Source organism: Cebus imitator, unplaced genomic scaffold, assembly GCF_001604975.1.
Source record: "Cebus imitator isolate Cc_AM_T3 unplaced genomic scaffold, Cebus_imitator-1.0 Scaffold228, whole genome shotgun sequence".
NCBI classification, from domain to species: Eukaryota; Metazoa; Chordata; class Mammalia; order Primates; family Cebidae; genus Cebus; species Cebus imitator.
Genome location: NW_016107543.1, coordinates 1,888,261 through 1,909,784, shown reverse-complemented (window position 1 = coordinate 1,909,784; position 21,524 = coordinate 1,888,261). Strand labels below are relative to the sequence as shown.

Sequence of the window (21,524 nt, the reverse complement as noted above, 5' to 3'; positions counted from 1 at the left end):
AAAAAAAGAAAAAGAAATCTTATAGCTGCAGGCAACATTCCACCTCCCCTGACCTTCACTGCCCTTGACTTGTCTCTGAGGCTCCACAGGACAGTCTGAAAACCAACAGGTTAATAGGAGAAGTGGTCACACCTCTCATGAAGTTATCTCGGTCTCTCTCAGCACCACCTCTGCCTCCATCTTGGGCCGAGCTGCTGCCATCCACGCCTGTATCCTCCAACGACCTCCTGACGGTCTCCCTGCTTCTACCCTCAACTACTGCCTCTTCTCAACACAGCTGCCAGGGTGATCTTCCAAAAACCTACACTGGTCTGAACAGATCACAGGTCCCAGAGGCCTTCCTGGGGCCCACCAGTCCCTGCGTAATCGGACCTCCTCCCCTCTCCCACTCTCTCGTCAGTTTGGCCTTCCTGTGGCTCTGTGAACTTTCCTAGAATATCCTTGCCTCAGCGCCTTTGCGCTTGCTGTCCTCGGCTCACTCCTTCCTTTATGGAGGACTTTGCTCAAATGTCACGTCTTTTTTTTTTTTTTTTTTTTTTTTTTTTTTGCCGGTTTTTTTTTCTTGTTGCCCAGGCTGGAATGCAAATGGTTCGATCTTGGTTCACTGCAGCCTCCACCTCCCAGGTTCAGATTCTCCTGCCTCAGCCTCCCAAGTATCTGGGATTACAGGCATGCACCACCATACCCAGCTAATTTTATATTTTTAGTGAGACAGCGTTTCACCATGTTGACCAGGCTGGGTTTGAACTCCTGACCTCAGGTGAGCCACCTACCTCTCAAAGTGCTGGGATTAACAGGCATGAGCCACCATGCCCAGCCTATATCGTTTTTTGGGGGGAGAAGGAGTCTTGCTCTGTCGCCCAGACTGGAGTGCAGTGATTTGATCTTGGCTCACTGCAACCTCTGCCTCTTGGGTTCACGAGATTCTCCTGCCTCAGCTTCCTGAGTAGCTCGGATTACAGATTACAGGCACACGCCACCACACCCAGGTAATTTTTGTATTTTCGGTAGACAGGGGGTTTCACCATGTTGGCCAGGCTGGTCTCAAACTCCTGAGCTCAAGCAATCCACCCGCCTAGCCCTCCCAAAGTGCTGGGATTACAGGCATGAGCCACCGCTAATGCAGCTGCTGTGTGTCCATGCCTCACCCTGCTGTTTCTATTCACAGCGTGCGTCACCGCTGACCTTACGTTATATATCTATTTTCTAATTGCTTTCTTGTTTGTCCTCCTGACTGGAATATAAGCCCCAGAGGGCAGGGAGGTGGCTCTATATTCAGATGGACCCCACACATCCAGGACAGACCCGCTGAGGAGGGAAGGACTGGCTGGGCTGCCGGGAACCTTTCCTTCAGACCAACTCTTGCGCCCACAGCACCCCCGGCAGTCCTGACATCCCTCTGTGTGCACAGAGCATGAGGCTCCAGCCCGCCACTGTCTCAGGCGATTTTATCTCTCTAAGTATCTGTTCTGCTCCTACGTGAGCTACTTTGAATTCCCAGGCACCCAGCCTGGAAGTGCTGAGCCTGCCAGGAGCTTGGTGAGGGCGGCCAATCGACACCCATGGGTGCGGTGAGGCAGGACTTCAGCTCTGAGGGCTCAGGAAGCCTGACCCCGCCCCCGTTCCTGCTTGAGCTTATTCACTTGCTCTGGGCCTGGCCCAGAATAGGTGACCCAGAGGGACCCTGCCAGGGGTCAGCCCAGCAGGGGACACAGAGAAGGTGACCAACACAAAGAACTCTTTTCAGTTGGCAAAGTGCTCTGAAGGCAGCAGCGGGGGCTGAGTGATGCAAAGCATCAGGGTGACACGCTCTAACGGGCCTGGCTGGGGAGGCCCCTCTGCGGCAGGGGCAGCCTGAGAGCTGAGAGGTGAGGTGGCATCCTCAGGAATTGAGAGAGAATGCCCAGGGCTGGAAAGCCCCATGCAGAAAGGCGCCTCGTGTGTTAGCAGGTAGCCGGGGTAAGGAAACCCTGCCCGGAGCAGGGGGAGCCACCTGCCCATGGCACACCAGGTCTGGAACACAGGGCCCCAGCCCCAGCCAGCCTCTGCCCACGACGCCAACCAACCTCCTCTCTGCTCACCAGGCTGAGATCCTCATCACCACATACAACGGGGCGGGCGCGAAGGTCAGGTGAACCCATGAGCTGCGACCAAGGTTTCCCTGAGGCCCCGCTGCCTATGGCCTCTCCCCTCCAGCCAGGGTTACTCACCCCGCCGCCGCCTGGAGCGCTGCGCTGTACGGAGACTGGGGCTGCAGGCTCCTTGTAGCCCCCATAGGACTGGGCCATCGGCTGCTGCTGGGGCTGCTGGTAAACTGAAAGATGGGAAGAGACGGGGCTTGGAAACTATCCTGCCAAACCCAGCCCCTCCCAGAGTCCCCAAGAAGCCCACACCATGCACTTCTACCCCACCCCAACCCGGCTCAAGCCCCACAGCTCAAAGGCTGATATCCACAGGTGCACATTTGCCTGTGTGGTACATCCTACAGCGGGGGCTCTGAGCCCAAGACCTGGGGCCTCTCCTTCCAATGCCCTTGGCCCAGCACAGGCCTGACCCTGGTGCTCACGCCCTCATCCTGGATGAGGGTGGGACTTGGGAAGCAGTCCTTTCCATGTCTGTGTGCATGCACATGCATGCATGTGTGCGTGTACACATGTGTGCGTGTGTGTGTGTGTGTGTGTCTGTCTGTCTCTCTCCAGCTTCCTCCACACCCCACTGGCCTGGCCTCAGGTCCTCTGTCCCCACAGGTATGTCTGAATGTGTGTGCATGTGTGCATGCATGTGTGCACTGCGTGTCTGTCTTCTCTCTGGCTTCTCCCCCACCCCACTGGCCTGGCCTCAGGTCCTCTGTCCCCACAGGTGTGTATGAACGTGCACTGCGTGTCTGTCTTCTCTCTGGCTTCTTCCCCACCGCACTGGCCTCCGGTCATCTGCCCCAGCAGGCCTCGTGCTCACCCGGGGCACTGGTTGGGACATGGTGGGGCTGCTGTTGCTCCAGGGGCCGCCGGTAGCTGCTGCTGTCCTGGGAGTCCCGGCGCTCTGGCTCCATGCCCTCACCCCCGCTAGGGCCCATGCGGCTCTTCTCAAACTCTTCATGGTATTTTATCTGCAAGGTCAGGCGGCACTGGGTAAAGGACCCCGCCGAAAACCACCCGGTTCCTTCCCATGACCCTCAAGATCCCGGGATGGGAGACTCCCCAAGGGCTTTGGACAGAGAAAGCCAGGTCTTGCTCCAGAAGCACCAGCTGTGTGCCCTTGGACAAGCTACCCAACTTTGCCAAGCCTCAGTTTTCACCTCTGCAAAATGGGATACCAGTGTCTCCCTCAGGGATTGCTGGGGAATACAATGAAATAACCGATGTAAAAGGGCCATTCGAACTAAAGAATCAGACCAAAGTGAGTGGTCACTTTTTATTTTTCTTGAGACAGAGTTTCACTCTGTCACCCAGGCTGGAGGGCAATGGCATGATCTCAGCTCACTGCAATCTCCGCCTGCCGGGTTTAAGCAATTTTCCTGCCTCAGCCTTCTGAGTAGCTGGATTGCAGGCACAAGCCACCACACCTGACTAATTTTTTGCATTTTTATTAGAGACGGGGTTTCATCATATTGGCCAGGCTGGTCTCAAACTCTGACCTCAGGTGATCTATCTGCCTCGACTTCCCAAACTGCTGGAATTACAGGCGTGAGCCCGGGCGCCCGGCCAAGTGGTCACTTTTATACGCCTGCGGCAGGGGCGGGGGCTGCTGTTGCTGCCTGGTCAACAGTAACAGCAGCGGTTCCTGTCTCCTGACTCTCACTGTGTGCCAGGGCTGTGCTAGGTGTTTTATGACACAGGCTCATGTGAGCTCCTCAGCGCCTCTGAGGGGTAGATTGCAGACCCATGTAACAGGCAAGAAGGAAGCAAAGGCCATGGTAAGTGAAGGGAGTGGCCCAAGATCACAGATTCCGGAGCCCTGCTCTTAAATCAACAGGCGATTCTGCCTTTTGTGTACAAGATGCTGCAAAAGCTGCAGCCTGGGGTGCTCTGCTGAGCACGTTTGGGGACAAAACATGCCAGACCCTCCCTGAAGGCGGGTCATTGTCTTGGAGATGGGCTCCTTCTCTTGTCAAATTCCAAAAATGGGCAGAGAGGCCCAAAGAAGTCATATCCCTCAGGACCACCCCACTAGGCGGGGATGTGAGGCTCCAACCCCTCAAGTCCGCCTCTTGCCCCACAGTGCCCCCCACCCTGACCGCCAGCACTCAGGAGTCTTGAGTGGGGCCTCATGCTGTTCGAGGGCTATGACTGCGCCTGCCTGGGGCTGTTTGCATCAGCCCTGAGGCCAGGAGGGCAGGGGAGGCAGGTGCCCACCAAGCCAAGCTGCGGCGGGGGGGGGGGGGGGGGGGGGGGGGGGGGGGGGCAGCGCGGGGGGGGGGGGGGGGGGGGGGGGGGGGGGAAGCTGCACTCTGCCCAGACCCCTTGGGTGCTATGGTAGAGGACTTGGCCAGTTTGAGGGAACCAGAGCCCCTGCCACCTCCATCAGAGCCCTAAGCAGGGTCAGCCAGAGGCAGTCCCACCCCCACCACCAGAGAGAAACCTCAGGGTCAAATGGCCCCTGTGTGTTGAGAGCCTCAGCCCCAGCCCAGTCCTCTTAGCCAACTGAGCCAGAGAGAAACGGTCATTCATCCGCCTTGTCTTCTTCAGGCTGAGTCCCACGGTGGGACCAGAATACAAGCCTCGGAGTTTCTTGTAGACCCAGATCCTGACTGGCCCCAGGCTCACTCCACCTTCCATCCCTTGGGGCAGCTTCTCTGGACACCAGCCCTTTCCTCCCCTCGGGTCTGAAAACTGTCCAGATGGCTTTCTGGGACTGTGTCAGACTCCTAAAGACAGGCCTGCATATGTCTCCTGGATCTCAGCCCTAGAGCCAGACCCTGGGGAATCATGGGTGACTCCCCATGCTTTCAGCAGTCTGACCCCCTTGGCACCCTAGCCCTGCGGCACACTGGCCCTACGGCACCCTGGCCCTGTGGCACCCTGGCCCTGTGGCACCCTGGCCCTGCGGCACCCTGGCCCCCACTCTCCTTCCTCCAGGCACTGCATGTGGCATAAGGCCCACAGCTTCACACCTCATGTGCCTGGATCCAGCTGCTCTGGCCCCACCTGTGCCAGCCCAGACCCAGCCTCTGGGTCCATATGGAACAGGGGAAAAGTCAGGATAGCTATTCCCAGGCACCCGTATCTCAGGTGGGTTTTGAGGCATGTATTGAGTGCGCCTGCAGCAAGAACTACACCACAAGAAAAGCGGGTGGTAAGGCTGGGGCAGTGGCTCATGCCTGTAATCCCAGAACTTTGGGAGGCCAAGGCAGGTGGATGACTTGAGGTCAGGAGTAGGAGACCAGCCTAGCCAACATGGTGAAACCCTGTCTCTACTAAAAATACAAAAATTAGCTGGGTGTGATGTCGCGTGCCTGTGATCCCAGCTACTTGGGAGGCTGAGGTGAAAGGATCGCTTGAACCTGGGAGGTGGAGGTTGCAGTGAGCCAAGATCAAGCCACTGCACTCCAACCTAGGCAACAGAGTGAGACTCTGTGACTCCATCTCAAAATTAAAAAAAGGTAAGTCATAGAGCCTCACATACACATCCCGTTGCCTCAAATGGGAAAAGACCTCCAGGTGAGCCTATTTATGGAGGAGGGAGCCCTGACCAGATTGCCCACACCCAGTTCCACTAGGAAGGGCACCAGAGCACACCTAGACATGGGGCCCATGCCCTGCTCTCACCTAAGACAAGGCCAGAGGTAATCTCCCAGCCCACTCCCTCACAGCACCCTGTCCCCTGGCTGAGGGAAGACATGGGAGGGAGATAGCACGCAGCAGCCCTGGCTGACACACTTCATGCATATTAGTTCACGGAACCCTCCCCACACGCGTCTGAGTAGGCACTGTCATGTGCCGATATCCAGAGAGGCTAAGGGACCTGCCAAGGTCATCCAGACAGTTGGCGGTAGGGAGGGAAGGGATCAAGGTGAACCTGGAGGCAGTCCACCCTCGCCACTCAAGGGCAGCCCAGCCTTCTGTCATCCTGCAAGTTCCATCTCGGCACCTCATCCTCGGGACGCTGGCCCTGGTTCCAGGCTGAACCCAGGGCTCCCACAGCACCCGGGACTGGGCTGTGCTGTCAGTGGGTGGTGTCCCCCCCAACCCCCACTGGATGGAAGCTCCTGGAAGGTAATGAAGGAGCCAGTTATTCTGATGCCAAAGTCTCCCACAGCATGGCATACCTCAGGCCTCAGAGAACAGACCAGAATGGGCTGAAGAGAACAGACCAGAATCCTGGAGACCCTTGAGCTTTGCTTCTTAAAATGTGGTCTCCGGGCCCGGTGTGGTGCCTCACACCTGTAATACCAGCACTTTGGGAGGCCAAGGCAGCTGGATTACCTGAGGTCAGGAGTTCAAGACCAGCCTGGCCAATAAGGTGAAATCCCGTCTCTACTAAAAATACAAAAATTAGCTAGGTGTGATGGCAGGCACCTGTAAGCCTAGCTACTCAGGAGGCTGAGGCATGAGAATCGATTGAACCCAGGAGGCAGGGGTTGTGGTGAGCCACGATCAAGCCATTGCACTCTAGTCTGGGCAACAAGAGCAAAACTCTGTCTCAACAACAACAACAAGAAAAATGTGGTCTCTGGGCTACCTATGTCTGACTCAGCTGGGCTCCTTGTTAGAATGCAGGAGCTGGGCTCCTTGTTAGAATGCAGGTGCTGGGGCCTTTCTGAGAATCTACCAAATCAGGGCTGGAGTCCTGGAATATGCATTTTGGAAAAAAGCTCCCCAGGTAAGTCTGAAGCAGGCTCAATTCTGAGAACTGAGAACGAGTGGTCTAGAGCAGAAGCTGGGAATCGATGGTCCACGGACCAAATCCAGCCCACAGCCGGCTGCTAAGAATGGATTCCACATTCTTTAATGCTTGGTGGGGGGCGGTAGGGGGTGAGAAGAACCAAAAGTGGAATAATATTTCGTGACACATGAAATTTCTCTGAAATTCAAATTTCAGCCTCCAGAAATAAAGTTTTATTGGAACACAGCCACACCCACTCAATTACCTCTTATCTGTGGTTGCTTTCACGAGGAACTGCAGAACTGAGTTGCTGCCACAGAGGCCATATGGCCACAAAGCCTGAGATACCGCCTACCTGGTCCTTTACAGAAAAATTCTGCTGATCCTTGTTTGCCAGAATACTTTGACCACATACTCCCATTGGTGAAACGTATTTTGGCACAATCCTCCTGAATTATGTGTATTTTATAAGTTACACAGAAGTTATCGCTTGACAAATATGGAATGTATATTGTAAAACTTACACCAAAAACTGTATTTTAAAAGTATGAGGTGACCAGGTACGGTGGCTCACACTTTTAATCCCAGCACTTTGGAAGGCTGAGGCCAGCGGATCACCTGAGGTCAGGAGTTCAAGACCAGCCTGGCCAACCTAGTGAAACCTGGTCTCTACTAAAAATACAAAACTTAGGCATGGTGGCGTGTGCCTGTAATCCTAGCCACTCAAGAGGCTTAGTCATGGGAATCGCTTGAACCCAGGAGACAGAGATTATAGTGAGTCGAGATGGAGCCACTGTACTCCAGTCTGAGCAAGACAGTGAGATGTCATAAATAAATAAATAACCAGAACCAGGAGTTTTAGGGTTTTCTTCCTGTAGGAACCTGCTGCCTGTCCCCCACCTTGATGACCCCTGATGGGCTCTATCCCCTTCACTTCTCTTTCTTTTTTTTTTTTTTTGAGTTGGAGTCTCACTCTGTTGCCCAGGCTGGAGTGCAGTGGCATGATCTCAGCTCACTGCAACTTCCGCCTCCCAGGTTCAGGCGCTTCTCCTGCCTCAGTCTCCTGAGTAGCTGGGATTACAGGCGCCCACCACCATGCCCAGCTAATTTTTATATTTTTAGTAGAGACGGGGTTTCACCAGGTTGGCCAGGCTGGTCTCAAACTTCTTGACCTTTTGATCCACCCACTTCAGCCTCCCAAAGTGCTGGGATTACAGATGTGAGCCACCGCGCCTAGCCTCCTGTGTACTTTTCAGAGAGGAAGCTGGTGGGAAGGGGAACCACCACAGAAAGGTGTGAGGGCCCAGGGGCTGAGTGCTCCATGAGGGTGGGCGAGGAAGTGGGACAGAGAGTGAAGAGAGTGGCAGCCCCCCACTCTCAGGGGAAACTCAGAAAGGAGGACATCAGGACAAGGAGAGGAACTGGTGTCTCCCAGACAGGCTCAGGCCTGCAGGAATTTTCTCCAGGCCCCGGCAGGCACCTTGCTGGAAGCCGGCTTCACTTCCTGTTCCCCAGGGCCCTGGCTTGCCTTTTCCTCATCCGGGAAAATGGGGTGGGAGTAGCGGGTGGTGGGAAGAGGAGGAGGGGCAAAGCCTGCCGTTTCCTGGAGCCCTCCTGCCCCATCAGAGCTGTCCAGCCTGGGCCGTCCCCTCTGGGCATCCCCTCTACACATCTCTGCTGCCTCCTCTCCCCGTTGGCACTCAGGGCTTATACACTAACAGCTGGGAACACCTGCATCACCGCCGCTTCTGCTGGCTAAACAGCCGATAGTTCCTGCAGCCTGGGCTGGGGGCACAGGGAGGGCAGTGGCAAGGCCCTGGCCGGAGTCTGCGGGGAGTTGGTCTGGACGCAGAGGGCAGTTCACTTAGGGGTTTGGGTCAGGATCAGCCCCTCCTTTCCCGGTCCCTTCCCTTCAGGCTGGAGCAAGGACCGGCACAAACATGGCAGCACAGGCTAAGCCTGTTCCTGAGGGGAGGCAGCCAGACCTGGCCGGACTGAAAGCCCATCCGACCCCAACACCCACAGGGAAGGGCACTCCAAGGTGACGTCCTCACAGACCCGGGGCAGAAGGTGCATCTCCCAACCCCCACTCTCTTAGCGACCCCTGTCCACTGGTGGTGGTGGTGGGGAGGGGACAAGGGAAGGGACACCCCTCCCGAGGCCTCCAAGCTCACAAGGCACCTGCCCTTCCGACATTTGTCCCGAGGTGGGAAAGGTCAGCTTCCCTTGTTTCCTTTCTGTAGGAAAAGAGCCTGCCCCTGAGAACCCGTGACCAGGGAGGGAAGTACAGACGCAGAGTGGACACAGGCCTGCCCTGCGTCCTGAGGGTGCCAGCAGGTGGCCTGCAGGGACAGATGTCCTTGATGTTGGGGGCCCAGATGAATATGTGACAACTTCCCTGGATGTGGCTCTATCTCTATTAGTGATGGGTGACAGGGAGCCTTTTCCCCTGGGAGGAGGGCAGGTCTGGACCCCACAGGCTCAGTCTCTTAACGTGGGCTGCACTGCCCCCAGACCAATGCCTCATGCTGGGGGGAGCTATACGCTTACTCACATGACCTTAGGAGAGTCACTTTCCCCTCTGGGTCTCAGTTTCCTCATCTATAAACAAGGCCATGGTACCATCTGTTTCCAGGCAGTCCTGGGAACCCTGACCAGCTCTAGGCACCTGAGCAACATCCAAGCTGAAAGCAAGTATGACATGTGGGTATTCCCATAAAGGGCCGGGGAAATAGATCTTGCTCCCCAAAAAGTCATTACAGACGGATAAATGTATCTAAAGTTACAGCCAGCTGTCCCAGACGGCTGGAGGAGTAGCAGCCTGGACCCAGGACACCCTTCCCCAGCTGAGGCACACGCCACCTGGGTGGCTGTCAATGCTAACACCCTCTGCTTCTGCACAGCTCTTCACACAGCTCAGCAAAGCTCTGCATACCCCAACAATCACTGCCCTAAAAAATGGGTCGACATGCACCCTTTCATTCCCACTTTACAGAAGAGGAAAATGAGGCTCAGAAATTAAATGACTCCTGACGTAGATGCTCAGTAACAGCCAAGGCTGGTGACACAAAAACAAAATCCCAGCTAGACAGGCCCTTCCTGAGAACCAGCGTGGAGCCGGTGACCACACGCCCAAGTCCCAGTTCATGTCTGCTGCTCAGGGATACCTTTCAATGACACTCCGTTTCACTCTCAAAAGCAATGATAATCAGAAGGTCACCCTAACTCAAGAGAGAGGGACACCAGGCATGCAACTCAGGACAGGCGGCACAGAGGGGCTAAATGGGCTGAGAAAAAGAGGCTCAGCTCCCTCCAGCCTCGGCTCACCTGGATAAAATTTCCAAACCTTCAGCTTCCTCTCCCACCCCTCCCCAGCAAATGAGGAAATTGCGTTCTTTCTTTCTTGACCCACCTACTGGTTTGTTAAGCAAATAGGCACATGAGGGGGATGTTAATATATTCAAAAGTAAAGAAGCATTTCCCAGCTTCCAAGGGCCAGGCAATCCCTGCTCCAAGCTCCGCAAAGTTCTGACCTTCTGAGAGCTCTGAGTGAGGACCACCCTAAGCCCAGACACGTCAGCAGAGCCCCAGCTTGGGAGCTGTCCTGGGCCTCCATGGACAGAGGCCACACTCTACCTGTGCCCATGAGGTCCAAGTATGTGTGGGTCCAGGGGTCCAGGCCTAAGGACCCTCTCAACTCAGCCAGGAACCTCCTAACTAGGACTCCAGGACGACAAGTTAGGGTCCATGACAAAGCTCTGCCAGCTGATGTTCCGCTTTCTGACCCCCCAGCTCTCCCGACTGTGGTGGAAAATAAAAGTCTGACTCTCCCTATGGTGCCCCCCACATGATTATACATCACAGTGAATGGGGAACAGCAGGCTCTGGGTGGAACCATCAGCTAGGGTCTTTTTTTGGGTGCCCTTACATGCATTACTCATTTCCTTTCCTTTTTTACTTTATTTATTTATTTATTTATTTATTTATTTATTTATTTAGAGACAGTCTCTCTCTGTCACCCAGGCTGGAGTAAAGTGGTGTGATCTCAGCTCACTGCAACCTCCACCTCCCAGGTTCAAGCGATTCTCCTGCCTCAGTCTCCAGAGTAGCTGAGATTACGGGCGTGCACCACCATGCCGGGCTAATTTTTTGTATTTTTAGTGGGGACGGGGTTTTGCCATGTTGGTCAGGCTGGTCTCAAGCTCCTGGCCTCAAATAATCCGCCTGCCTCAAGCCTGCCGAAGTGCTGGGATTACAAGCCTAAGCCACCGCACCCGGCCTCGTTGCCTTTTCTCAGCCAGCCCAAGAATAACATATTATCATCACCATTTTACAGATGGGGAAACCAAGGCTGAAGATGTGGGCAAACGGTGGGTTAAGTCAGAATCCAGTTCTAACATCAGAGCCTCAGTTCTCAACCACCATTAATACTGCTCCCCATTAGAGACTCACAATATTTTATTTTATTTATTTATTTTTTAGAGACAGGGTCTTACTCTGTCACCCAGGCTGGAGTGTGGTGGCGTGATCATGGCTCACTGCAGCCTCGAACTCCTGGGCTCAAGCGATCCTACCACCTCAGCCTCTCATGTAGCTGGGACCACAGGTGCATGCCACCATACACAGCTAATTTTCTTTCTTTTTTTTTGTAGAGATGGGATCTTGCTATGTTGCCCATGGTCTTGAACTCCTGGCCTCAAGTAATCCTCCCACCACAGCCTCCCAAACTGTTAGGATATAGACGTGAGCCCACCATGTCCCAACATTTTATTTTTAAAACAAACAAAAGTCTGCGCTCAACTTCATTAGTAATCACAGAAATGCAGTTTAAAACCATGGGCTATCACACTCCACACGATCAAAATGCTAAGATCATGAACAGAACTGAGCACATGGAGCAATGGAAACTCATCTCTGCTGCTGGGAGGGTAAATCAGGGCAGCCACTTGGAAAATAGTTCAGTATTATCTGATAAAGTTGAAGGAGCACACATTCTAAAATGCAGCAGTTCCAACGTACATAGACCTCAGGAGATATGTACAAAAATCTCCATAGCAACTTGCAACAGTACAAATGTCCACCAGCAACAGAATCAATAAAATGTGGTATAATCAAACAATGGAATACTATATAGCAATGAAAAAGAATGTGTCACCGCTATGCAAACATATGGATGAATCTTCAAACCCAATGGTGTGCAAGAGAAGCAAGATATACAAAATTACCGTGTTCAAAATCAGGAAAAGCAAAACACTTTTGTTTATAGTGTTTAGGAATACATAATTATACATTAAAACCATAATGAAAAATGCATGCTTTCAAAGTCGAACTAGAGGATTATCCCTAGTTTGATATTTGACTTTGACTCTGGGAGAAAAACTTTGTTTGGCAATTTACTATTGATTAGGCTCAGACTCTAATGACTGAGGCTCATTATAGAATACAAAATGCTAATTATTTTTGGCCAGCTGAGATGCAAAGCATTTCTGCCTGCAGCAAAGATATTTTCAAGGTCTATGATTTTATTGTCCTGTAGGACATTAATCAACGTGTAACTAATGGTAGGCCCTTAACCAGTTCTGTAGCTAACTGTATCCAGCACTTTCTTTATTTTTTTGGGAGAAGAATTCTTGCTCTGTCATCGAGGCTGGAATGCAGTGGTACAATCTCAGCTCACTGTAACCTCTGACTCCCAGGTTCAAGTGATTCTCCTGCCTCAGCTTCCCAAGTAGCTGGGACTACAGGCATGCACCACCACACCTGGCTACTTTTTCTATGTTTAGTAGAGACAAAGTTTCACCATGTTGGCCAGGCTGGTCTTGAACTCTGGACCTCAGGTGATCCGCCGCCTCGGCCTCCCAAAGTGCTGGGATTACAGGCATGAGCCACCTCGCCCGGCCCCAGCACTTTCTTTCACAGACTAGCATTTACCTCTGCCTCTCATATTCCCCAGCCTGAATCTCCAGCTGGTTCCCTCATAATTAAATAAAGCTATGATAAGTACTTGCTATGTGGGAGTTATATTTTTAACACTGTGAACAAGATCTTGACAGGCGTATGGTAATACAATGTATAGTATACCTGCCTGGTGAGTAAACAGGTGTTTACTATATGTGTTACTATGTGTCATATTCCATACATAAAAAAAGTTGTAAGGACACAAAATTGTATACAGAAAATCCATATGTAAGCAAATAAAAGAGGCTCCCATAAAGGGACTCCAGTGACTAAAGTTTCCCATCCTCCAACACCACTAGAGCTCATGACCAAAGGCCAGGATGCCTAACATGTAACCTTCACCCCATAGCATGGATCCATCAAAAGGCAACTCTTTAGATGCCTTTAATGATGACACAACTACTCACCATAGATGTGTAATATACTGGCCACTTCCTCATCTCCACACACTCTCAGTACTAGACAATGGCCAAACTTTTCGGCCACACTTCACTTCATGTCCCTTTGACTACAGTGTAGAAAGCAGACAGGCCTGCCTTTAAAGGATTAATAACACTGACAACATAACCGGGTGTGATGGTGTGTGCCTGTAATCCCAGCAGCCTGGGAGTCTTGGGCTGGGGGATCACTTAAGCCCAGGAGCTAAAGGCTGCAGTGAGCTATGATCACGTGACTATACTCCAGCCTGGGCAACAGGGTAAGACATTGTCTCTGAAAAAAATAAAGTATAAAAAGAAAAACTAGCTGGACGTGGTGGTGTACAACTGTGGTCCTAGCTACTCAGGAGGCTGAGGTGGGAGGATGGCTTGAGTCCAGAAGGTTGAGGCTGCACTGAGCCGTAAACACTGCACTCCAACCTGGATGACAGAGCGAAACTCTGTCTCAAAAATAAAAATAAAAATAAAGCTCCCTGGGATTCTGAGGCACAGCCTGATCCGGCACCCTCTGCCTTAGGGGTTGGTCAGCTTTCTCAGACTTTTAGGTGGTGGCTCTCAAACTTCAGAGAGCACCACAGAAACCCAGGGTATGTGTTTAACATGCTGATTCCTGGGCCCCGCTCGCAGAGAGGCTGATTCTGGCAGCAGGGGAGAAGCCTGTGAGTCTGCATTTTCAGTCAACCCTCCAGGTGACTGTGCTACAGCTGTCTGGAGGCCCACATCCGACGGTAACTGCTTTCATTAAAACCAAGCTGTCTCCAGGCTCTGCGGTCACACCCCACAGGCTCTGCTAAAGCTGCAAAAGCAGCTACCAGGCCGGCCTCAGTCCCTTCCCCCACCTCCTGCACAGTGAGGAGGGCAAGATGGTTATCTCCCGAGGTGTGGATGGCTTGGCCAGGGTGTCGGGTTTTGTCACCAGGACATTAACACCTCTAATAACTGGGGGAGGGAAGAAGAGGAGCTGGCCTAGGCTGAGTGTGGAGTGTTCTGGAAGCCTTCCAGAAAGGGAAGCAGGGATGACTGGGCTTCCTTCTCTCCCCTCCTCCAAAACCCACAGGGTGAAGCAATGAGTGACCGGCCAGGGGCCTGGGGGGTGGAGATTGGGAGCAAGTGTCACTGATCAAAGACAGGGGCCTTTACGTGAAAAGCCGCAGGGGCTGAAGAGCCAACATTCCAGCTCTGCAAACCATCCTGGGTTTTTGCCATCATCTAAGGCCATCTCCTCCTCCCCACCTTTCCAAGTGGGGAGCTCTGAGACACAAACTGAAGGTCTTACCCTTTGGAGGGTCTGCGTGAAGGGAAGCTCCGGGGTGTGAGGCCAGGCCTTGGTGTATAAAGAGTCAACTGCGACAGGCCTCTTGGAGGGGCGGGGACAAGGATTAGAGTGCCCGTCCCCAGGCAGGCCCTGCTAGCCAAAAGGAAGCGTTCCATTTCCTCAGGCTACCAACTGCAAACTGCAGGTCCAGTTGCAAAACCCATTCACAGTAAGCCTACAACCAGCATCTTTTTTCTTTTTGGAAACAGGGTCTCACTCTGTTGCTCAGGCTAGAATGCAGTGGTACAATTATGGCTCACTGTAGCCTCGACCCTCTGGGCTCAGGTGATCCTCCCATGGCAGCCTCCTGAGTAGCTAGGACCACAGGCGCGTGCCATCATACCTGGCTAGTTTTTGTATTTTTTTGTAGAAACAGTTTTACTATGTTCCCCAGGCTGGTCTCAAACTCCTGGACTCAAGCAATCCTCCCACCTCAACCTGCCAAAGTGTTGGGAATTCAGTCCTTGTAGGGGCTGTATAATGTGAGGGTGTGTGGGGGCCTGCAAACAGCATCTTTAGAAAAGATCTGAGCGTAGTGGCTCATGCCTGCAATCCCAGCACTTTGGGAGCCGAGGTGGGAGGATCACTGAGGTCAGGCGTTAGAGACCCGCCTGTCCAACATGGTGAAACGCCATCTCTACCAAAAATAAGTTAGCTGGGGAGGCAGGGGAGGCTGGGGGCGGTGGCGTGCACCTGTAGTCCCGGCTACTCTACTTGGGAGGCTGAGGCAGGAGAATCGCTTGAACCCTGGAGGCGGAGCACCACTGCACTCCAGCATGGGCAACAGAGCGAGACTCTCTCAAAAACAAAGATCTGACCGTGCTCGAAGTAAGAAGTACTCATGCATGAAAGCTTCCATTCTGTTTTCCCTCTCCATACATGTATGCCTGTCGATGGGTCAGACGTCAGATGTGTATTTTATTGTAAGCTGAAGTCAGAGTTTGAAAGCCACAGTTTTGGGCACGGCTGGTTCTGCTATGTGTGGGCCGCCCGTGCTTCTGAAATCCACCTGACCCACCACTGCAGCCCATTCGAGGCATGGCCCAGCCAAGCTCTAAAAGGAGCGCTCTGCCGAGGGGGCCGAGTGGAGGGTGGGAAGGGTTGTGGAGCGCAGGATGTGGGTGCCGAGGTGACCGCCGGAAAGCCAGGCACTCCCCCAATCTCTCCCCCAAGTTCCTCAGCCCAGGGTGACACTGGGAACTTACTGATCCCTTCCTGTTCCATTTATGAAGACAGCTGCCTGACTAAACCCTCCCTGGCAGGACCTCCTAGGCCAGGCTGGCTGGGCACCCCCTGCCGTTCTGTGTGCGGGTCCCCTGCCTGGGCTCCGTGGTTGCGGCTCCCCGCAGCACCCTGCCCCCACCTGCCTAAAGCCACACAGGCTGCTTGCCTGTGGCTCTGCCAAGCAGGAAACCGAAGCCTGCTCTCTGGCCACAGGTGCCATGGAGGGCACATGACACTGGGAACAGCTGACCCCCGCCCACTCTTCACGCCCACTCCTGCCATAGCCAGCTGCCACTGACCATCAGGGAGGCGTGGGGTCTGAGCCAGGGGGTGCAGGGCTGGCGGGCAAAGCCTGCTGGGGTTTTTACACAGGAAGGAAGAGGAGGCTGAGGTGGGGGAGGAGGCTGAGGAAGGCGGAAATGACTGCAATGTTGGCACCCAGGCACAGACCAGGGAGGCCAGGCACTCCTCACACCCCAGTTTTGACCTTTGTGCTAAGATGAGATGTGCCGTCTACACCCTGATACCCACCATACCCAGAAAAAAGAACAACAGCTTCTGAGAGAGTGGGGGAGTGATTTAGCACACAGCTCCCCCTCCCTCCTTCCGCCCAGAACACAGTCCCTTCAAGGAGGAAATACTGTACGGGCTCGTCTGCAGGTGCCCAGAGAAGAGGCATCTGGGAATCCCAAGCTCTTCCCCAGGCCTACCCCGGAGAGCAGGGGCAGTGGAGGCACTGACCTCCTTCACGTCTGACAGGTTGGCAGGGAGGGGACCCAACAGAGGGCAGCGGGGACACCAAGGGGCAGGGCGGGGCAGGAGCTCACGTTACTGATCTGGTCCTGGGTCTTCTTGATTCTCTGGAGCTCAGGCGTGTCCGCGACCACGCTGAAGCCTTTGCCCTTGTTCTTCTCAAACTCCTCCTTGTAGCGCACCTGCGGGAGGGCGGAAGAGGGACTGGAGTCAGGCCAGGAGCAAAAAGGGCCTCAGCTTGGGGCCCTCTGAGGCAGCAACCAGTCAGGAAACGGGGACAGAAGGTCAGGAGAAAGACCCTGACCCGAAGTCCCCAACGCAAAGCAGAAGCCTCAGCCAAAAGGTGTTGGACTCGTAATAAGCCACTACCAAGTCTTCAGTGCACTGAGTGGCAGGCACAGAGCCAAGGGTCTTACATGAACCATCTCATTTAAGTCCTACCATATGTACATGCACGCAATTAACAGCTCCATTTTACCCATCAGGAAACGGAGCCACGGACAGCCAAAGTGCCCTGCCTGAGGTCACAGAGCTTTGTGGTCCAGGTCCAGTGCAAACCCTCAACTGCCTGACTCCTGACCCTTCACTCCCAGCCCATCCTGTCTGGAAGCTTGTAGGAAAAAGGTTCTTTCCAGAGCTCCCAGGGTGGCCCCAGCTCTCATGTTAGCCAGGATGTGGCCCTGCCCACTGTGCCTGGGGGAGACTTTCAGCAACCAGCTGAGTGAGGCTGTGCCAAAGGACAGAGTTGGTGCCCAGAAAGGAGGGCTGTGAGACGGCCCCGGGCAGGCTCCATCAATGCGCCTTTGACAGGCCCCACAGATTCTGGGAGCCTGCTGGGCTGGCTTCGGAGGCCACCGCCATAGGAGGGGAGGAAAGTGGCGGGGGTCAGACACATCTCAGCAGGTCTCCAAGCTCCAGGGAAGAGCCCTTCCACCCCATCACAGTACCAGAGAGACTCAAGTCAGACATCAGAAAGGACTTCCCTGCAAGAAAGGAATTGAAATATGAGGTACAGCTTGTCCTCCCTGGGGGTTGTGAAGAACAGAATGAGGCTGAGAAAGCTCATGGAACAGGAAACCACGCCTTGGCTTCCAGAGACCTCACTGTCCACCTCAGTAGCCATCTGTTCCAGAACTCCGCCAGCTGCTTGAATTTCCTCCTTGGGGGCTACACTGTCCTGAACTCAGGTCAGCCCAGGACACAGGGCCCAGGACCTTGGGAGTTTCCAGGAGGACAAACGCGGGCAGTTCCCAGTCAGGGACTCATCTGGCAGCAGTATCGAGCTGTGCTCGAACTGGAGCGACTGCGCATGCGCGCGCAGCCACCACCACACCTGTCAGGCCCTCTGCACATCCCACGGGGGTCAGAGTCCTGGTTTGTCCCCTGAAGCCCCTGTCACTCACCCATGTGGTTCCCTCTCCTTTTCCCTTCTGATCCAGACAAGAAGGGCCTGGATGTGTTGGTCCCCATCAGATCAGAAGTAAATGCAGTGGACAGAGGCACCAACCCACCCAAGAGTCCATAACCTGCCTGGCACCAGCTCTTCCGGGAAGTCACCTGGGCCAGCAAGGTGACTCTTAGTGGGAGGCCCTTTGGGAAGCGGGTATTGGTGAAGGTAAGGCACTCAGAGACAGAAAAATCTAGCTCCAGATACAGAAGCCCTGCATCTAAAGGCCCTGGCCTCGGTTTCCTCATCTGTGAAAGAGTTATCACAGAAATCAGCTGTAATATGGGGAGGGGGCTTATCACCAAGTACGGGCACAAAGCCAGGCAGAGCCGGCACTAACACAGGCTCAGTCTCCCACTTCTGAGTGATCCTGGGCCACTGACTTAACATCTCAAGACTCAGTTCCACCAGCCACAGTGGCTCATGCCTGTAATCCCAGCACTTTGGGAGACCAAGACGGGCGGATTACTTGCGGTCAAGAGTTCAAGACCTTGGGAGGTCGAGGTGGGTGGATCACCTGAGGTCAGGAGTTCAAGACCATCCTGGCCATCATGGTGAAATCCCATCTTAAAAAAAAAAAAAAAAGTTCAAGACCAACCTGGCCAACTTGGTGAAACCCCGTCTCTACTAAAAATACAAAAATTAGCCAGCCATGGTAGTGGGCACCTGTAATCCCAGCTACTCAGGAGGCTGAGGCAGAAGAATCACTTGAACCTAGAAGGTGGAGGTTGCAGTGAGCCAAGATCACACCACCGTACTCCAGCCTGGGTGACAGAGCAAGACTTCATCTTGGGAAAAGAAAACACAGTTCCCACTTCTGTAAAATGGGAACCATAGTGCCAGTCATTCCAATCTACGAAGCAGACAGTGGCTCCAAAGCAGCTGCGCGCCATGGAGCGTGCAGTAGGACTAGACATGCGCTGACGAGGGACAGTGTGAAAATGCTCTGTCAGCAACGAAGTGCTGAACAAATGCCAGCCCCCACTTCTTCCCCTGCTTCCTGGCTTTGCAAGGGTCAGGCCCCTAATCCAGGGGAATAATCGCCATGGCGACGCTGCAATGACATCAGCTGGTTCCCAGGCTCAGGAACCACTTCTGCCTCCCCCTCCCTGTTGGGGAAGGATCATTCATTTCACTGCTGACATAGGAGGCCCTCAGAGGGTGGAGCTGGGGTAGGGGCTGAGAAAGGAGGGTGCCTAGAATTACCACCACCTTGCTGTGTGTCTCTAAGCAAGTCAGTTCCCCTCTCAGGGTTCCCTGAAGGGAGCTGGCTAGCTGATCTCTACAAGCCCTCCCATTTGGAATCTGTAACCACTTTTTTTTTTGAGACAAAGTATACCTCTGTTGCCCAGGCCGAAGTGCAATGGCATGACCTCAGCCCACTGCAACCTCTGCCTCCTGGGTTCAAGCAATTTTCCTGTCTCAGCCTCCCAAGTAGCTGGGATTACAGGAATCCACCACCATGCTGGGCTAATTTTTTGTATTTTTAGTAGAGACAGGGTTTCACCATGTTGGCCAGGCTAGTCTTGAACTCCTGACCTCAGGTGATCCACCCACCTTGGCCTCCCAAAGTGCTGGGATTACAGGCGTGGCCCACCATGCCCGCGTCTGTGACCGTTTTTAGCACCTTTACACCCTGACTGTGGAGAATCAAGACAGGGAAGACTCTTTGAGAGGCCTCTGGGTAGGGAGGGGTGGCAGAAGTGAAGGGTGGGGGGCCAGGAGTGTAGGGAGGACCCAGCCTGGAGCCCCTCCACCGGGGCTCCCTTCTCGCCCAGGCAGGAGTGCTTGCCCTGTTGTCTAGGATGGCTCACCAGGGTGCCGTGGGGGTCCCTGTGGAGGGAGGGACCTGCCCAAGGTCACAACCCAGTTGTCACTCAGGCCAGGATGCAACTCAGCACTTCGGCCAGCAAACCACACTCCTGGGAGATCCTGGGCTCCCAATTTGGAAACTCTGGTGTCAGGGCCAGGACTGACTGGCCCTGAGGCTCCCGACACCCAAACCACCACCACGAAACTCTAACTTTTATGTCAGTTCTTAGTTATTCTCCCTGGATCTATCTTGCTTCTCATCCCTTCAGACAGGAAGTACAAAATCAACGTTGTTGGATGATGAATGAATTGAATGCAGACACATAATCTCCAAACAAACAAAGGAGCATAACTGGGAAAATACCTGCCTTGATGACCCAACACAAGAAGAAAGGTCATTACTTAAAAACAAAAATTACGCCAGGCATGGTGGCTCATACCTGTAATCCCAGCACTTTGGGAGGCTGAGGAGGGCAGATCACCTGAGGCTGGGAGTTCCAGACCAGCAGCCTGACCAACATGGAAAAACCCCATGTCTACTAAAAATACAAAATTAGCCAGGCGTGGTGGCTCATGCCTGTAATCCTGTAATACTCGGGAGGCTGAAGCAGGAGAATCGCTTGAACCCAGGAGGCAGAGGTTGCTGTGAGCCAAGATCACACCACTGTAGTCCAGGCTGGGCAACAAGAACGAAACTCCGTCTCAAAAAAAAAAAAAAAAATGCCAAGCGTGGTGTCTCATGCCTGTAATCCCACCATTTTGGAAGGCCAAGGCAGGTGGGTCACCTGAGGTCAGGAGTTCAAGACTAACCTGGCCAACATGGTGAAACCCTGTCTCTACTGAAAAAACACACAAAAAAATTAGCAGGCATGGTGGGCGTAATCCCAGCTACTTGGGAGGCTGAGGCAGGAGAACTGCTTGAATCTTTTATTGCTTGAAAGGTTGCAATGAGGCAAGATGGCGCCACAGCACTCCAGGCTGGGCAACGAGTGAAACTTGGTCTAAGAAAAAAAGCAAAAATTAGGCTGGACTTAAAAACAAAATGGTTCACATCTGTAATCCCAGCAGTTTGAGAGGCCAAGGCAGGTGGATTGCTTGAGCCCAGGAGTTCGAGACCTGCCTGGGCAACACAGCACCCCATTTCACAACGTGGTGAAACCCTGTCTCCATAAAAATAAAAATAAAGCAGGGCGCGGAGGCTCACGCCTGTAATCCCAGCACTTTGGGAGGCTGAGGCAGGCAGATCATGAGGTCCGGAGATCAAGACCATCCTGGCTAACACAGTGAAACCCTGTCTCTACTAAAAATACAAAAAATTAGCCAGGCGTGGTGGCAGGCGCCTGTAGTCCCAGCTACTCGGGAGGCTGAGGCAGAAGAATCACTTGAACCTGGGAGGCAGAGGTTGCAGTGTGCTGAGATCACACCACTGCACTCCAGCCTGGCAGCAGAGCAAGACTCTGTCTCAAATAAATAAATAATTTTTAAAAATTCATAAATTTTATTTATTTTTTTATTTATTTTTAAATAGAGGTGGGGGTTCACCATGTTGGCCAGGCTGGTCTCAAACTCCTGACCTCAGGTGATTCGCCCGCGTCGGCCTCCCAAAATGCTGGGATTACAGGCATGAGCCACCACGCCCAGCCAATTTTTTTTTTTTTAAATACAAAATGTGTTGAGCAAAATACAACACCAACAATTTCCACTATTATGTGCCTACTATGTGCTGCAGCAACATACTCTGTAACCCATCCCCTTC

At 53.4% G+C, this 21,524-nt stretch overlaps 1 protein-coding gene across 2 annotated transcripts in view; it reads right to left on the bottom strand.

Moving 5' to 3' along the window:
- LASP1 (LIM and SH3 protein 1) overlaps nt 1–21,524 on the bottom strand; it is a 52,955-nt gene that overhangs the window by 2,410 nt on the left and 29,021 nt on the right. For both annotated transcript variants that reach the window (XM_017497246.2, XM_017497247.2), the window contains 3 exons: nt 16,584–16,691; nt 2,956–3,106; nt 2,211–2,314 (listed from right to left, as the gene is read on the bottom strand). In XM_017497246.2, coding sequence (XP_017352735.1) covers nt 2,211–2,314; nt 2,956–3,106; nt 16,584–16,691 — 363 coding nt within the window. The remainder of the gene's footprint in view (nt 1–2,210; nt 2,315–2,955; nt 3,107–16,583; nt 16,692–21,524) is intronic.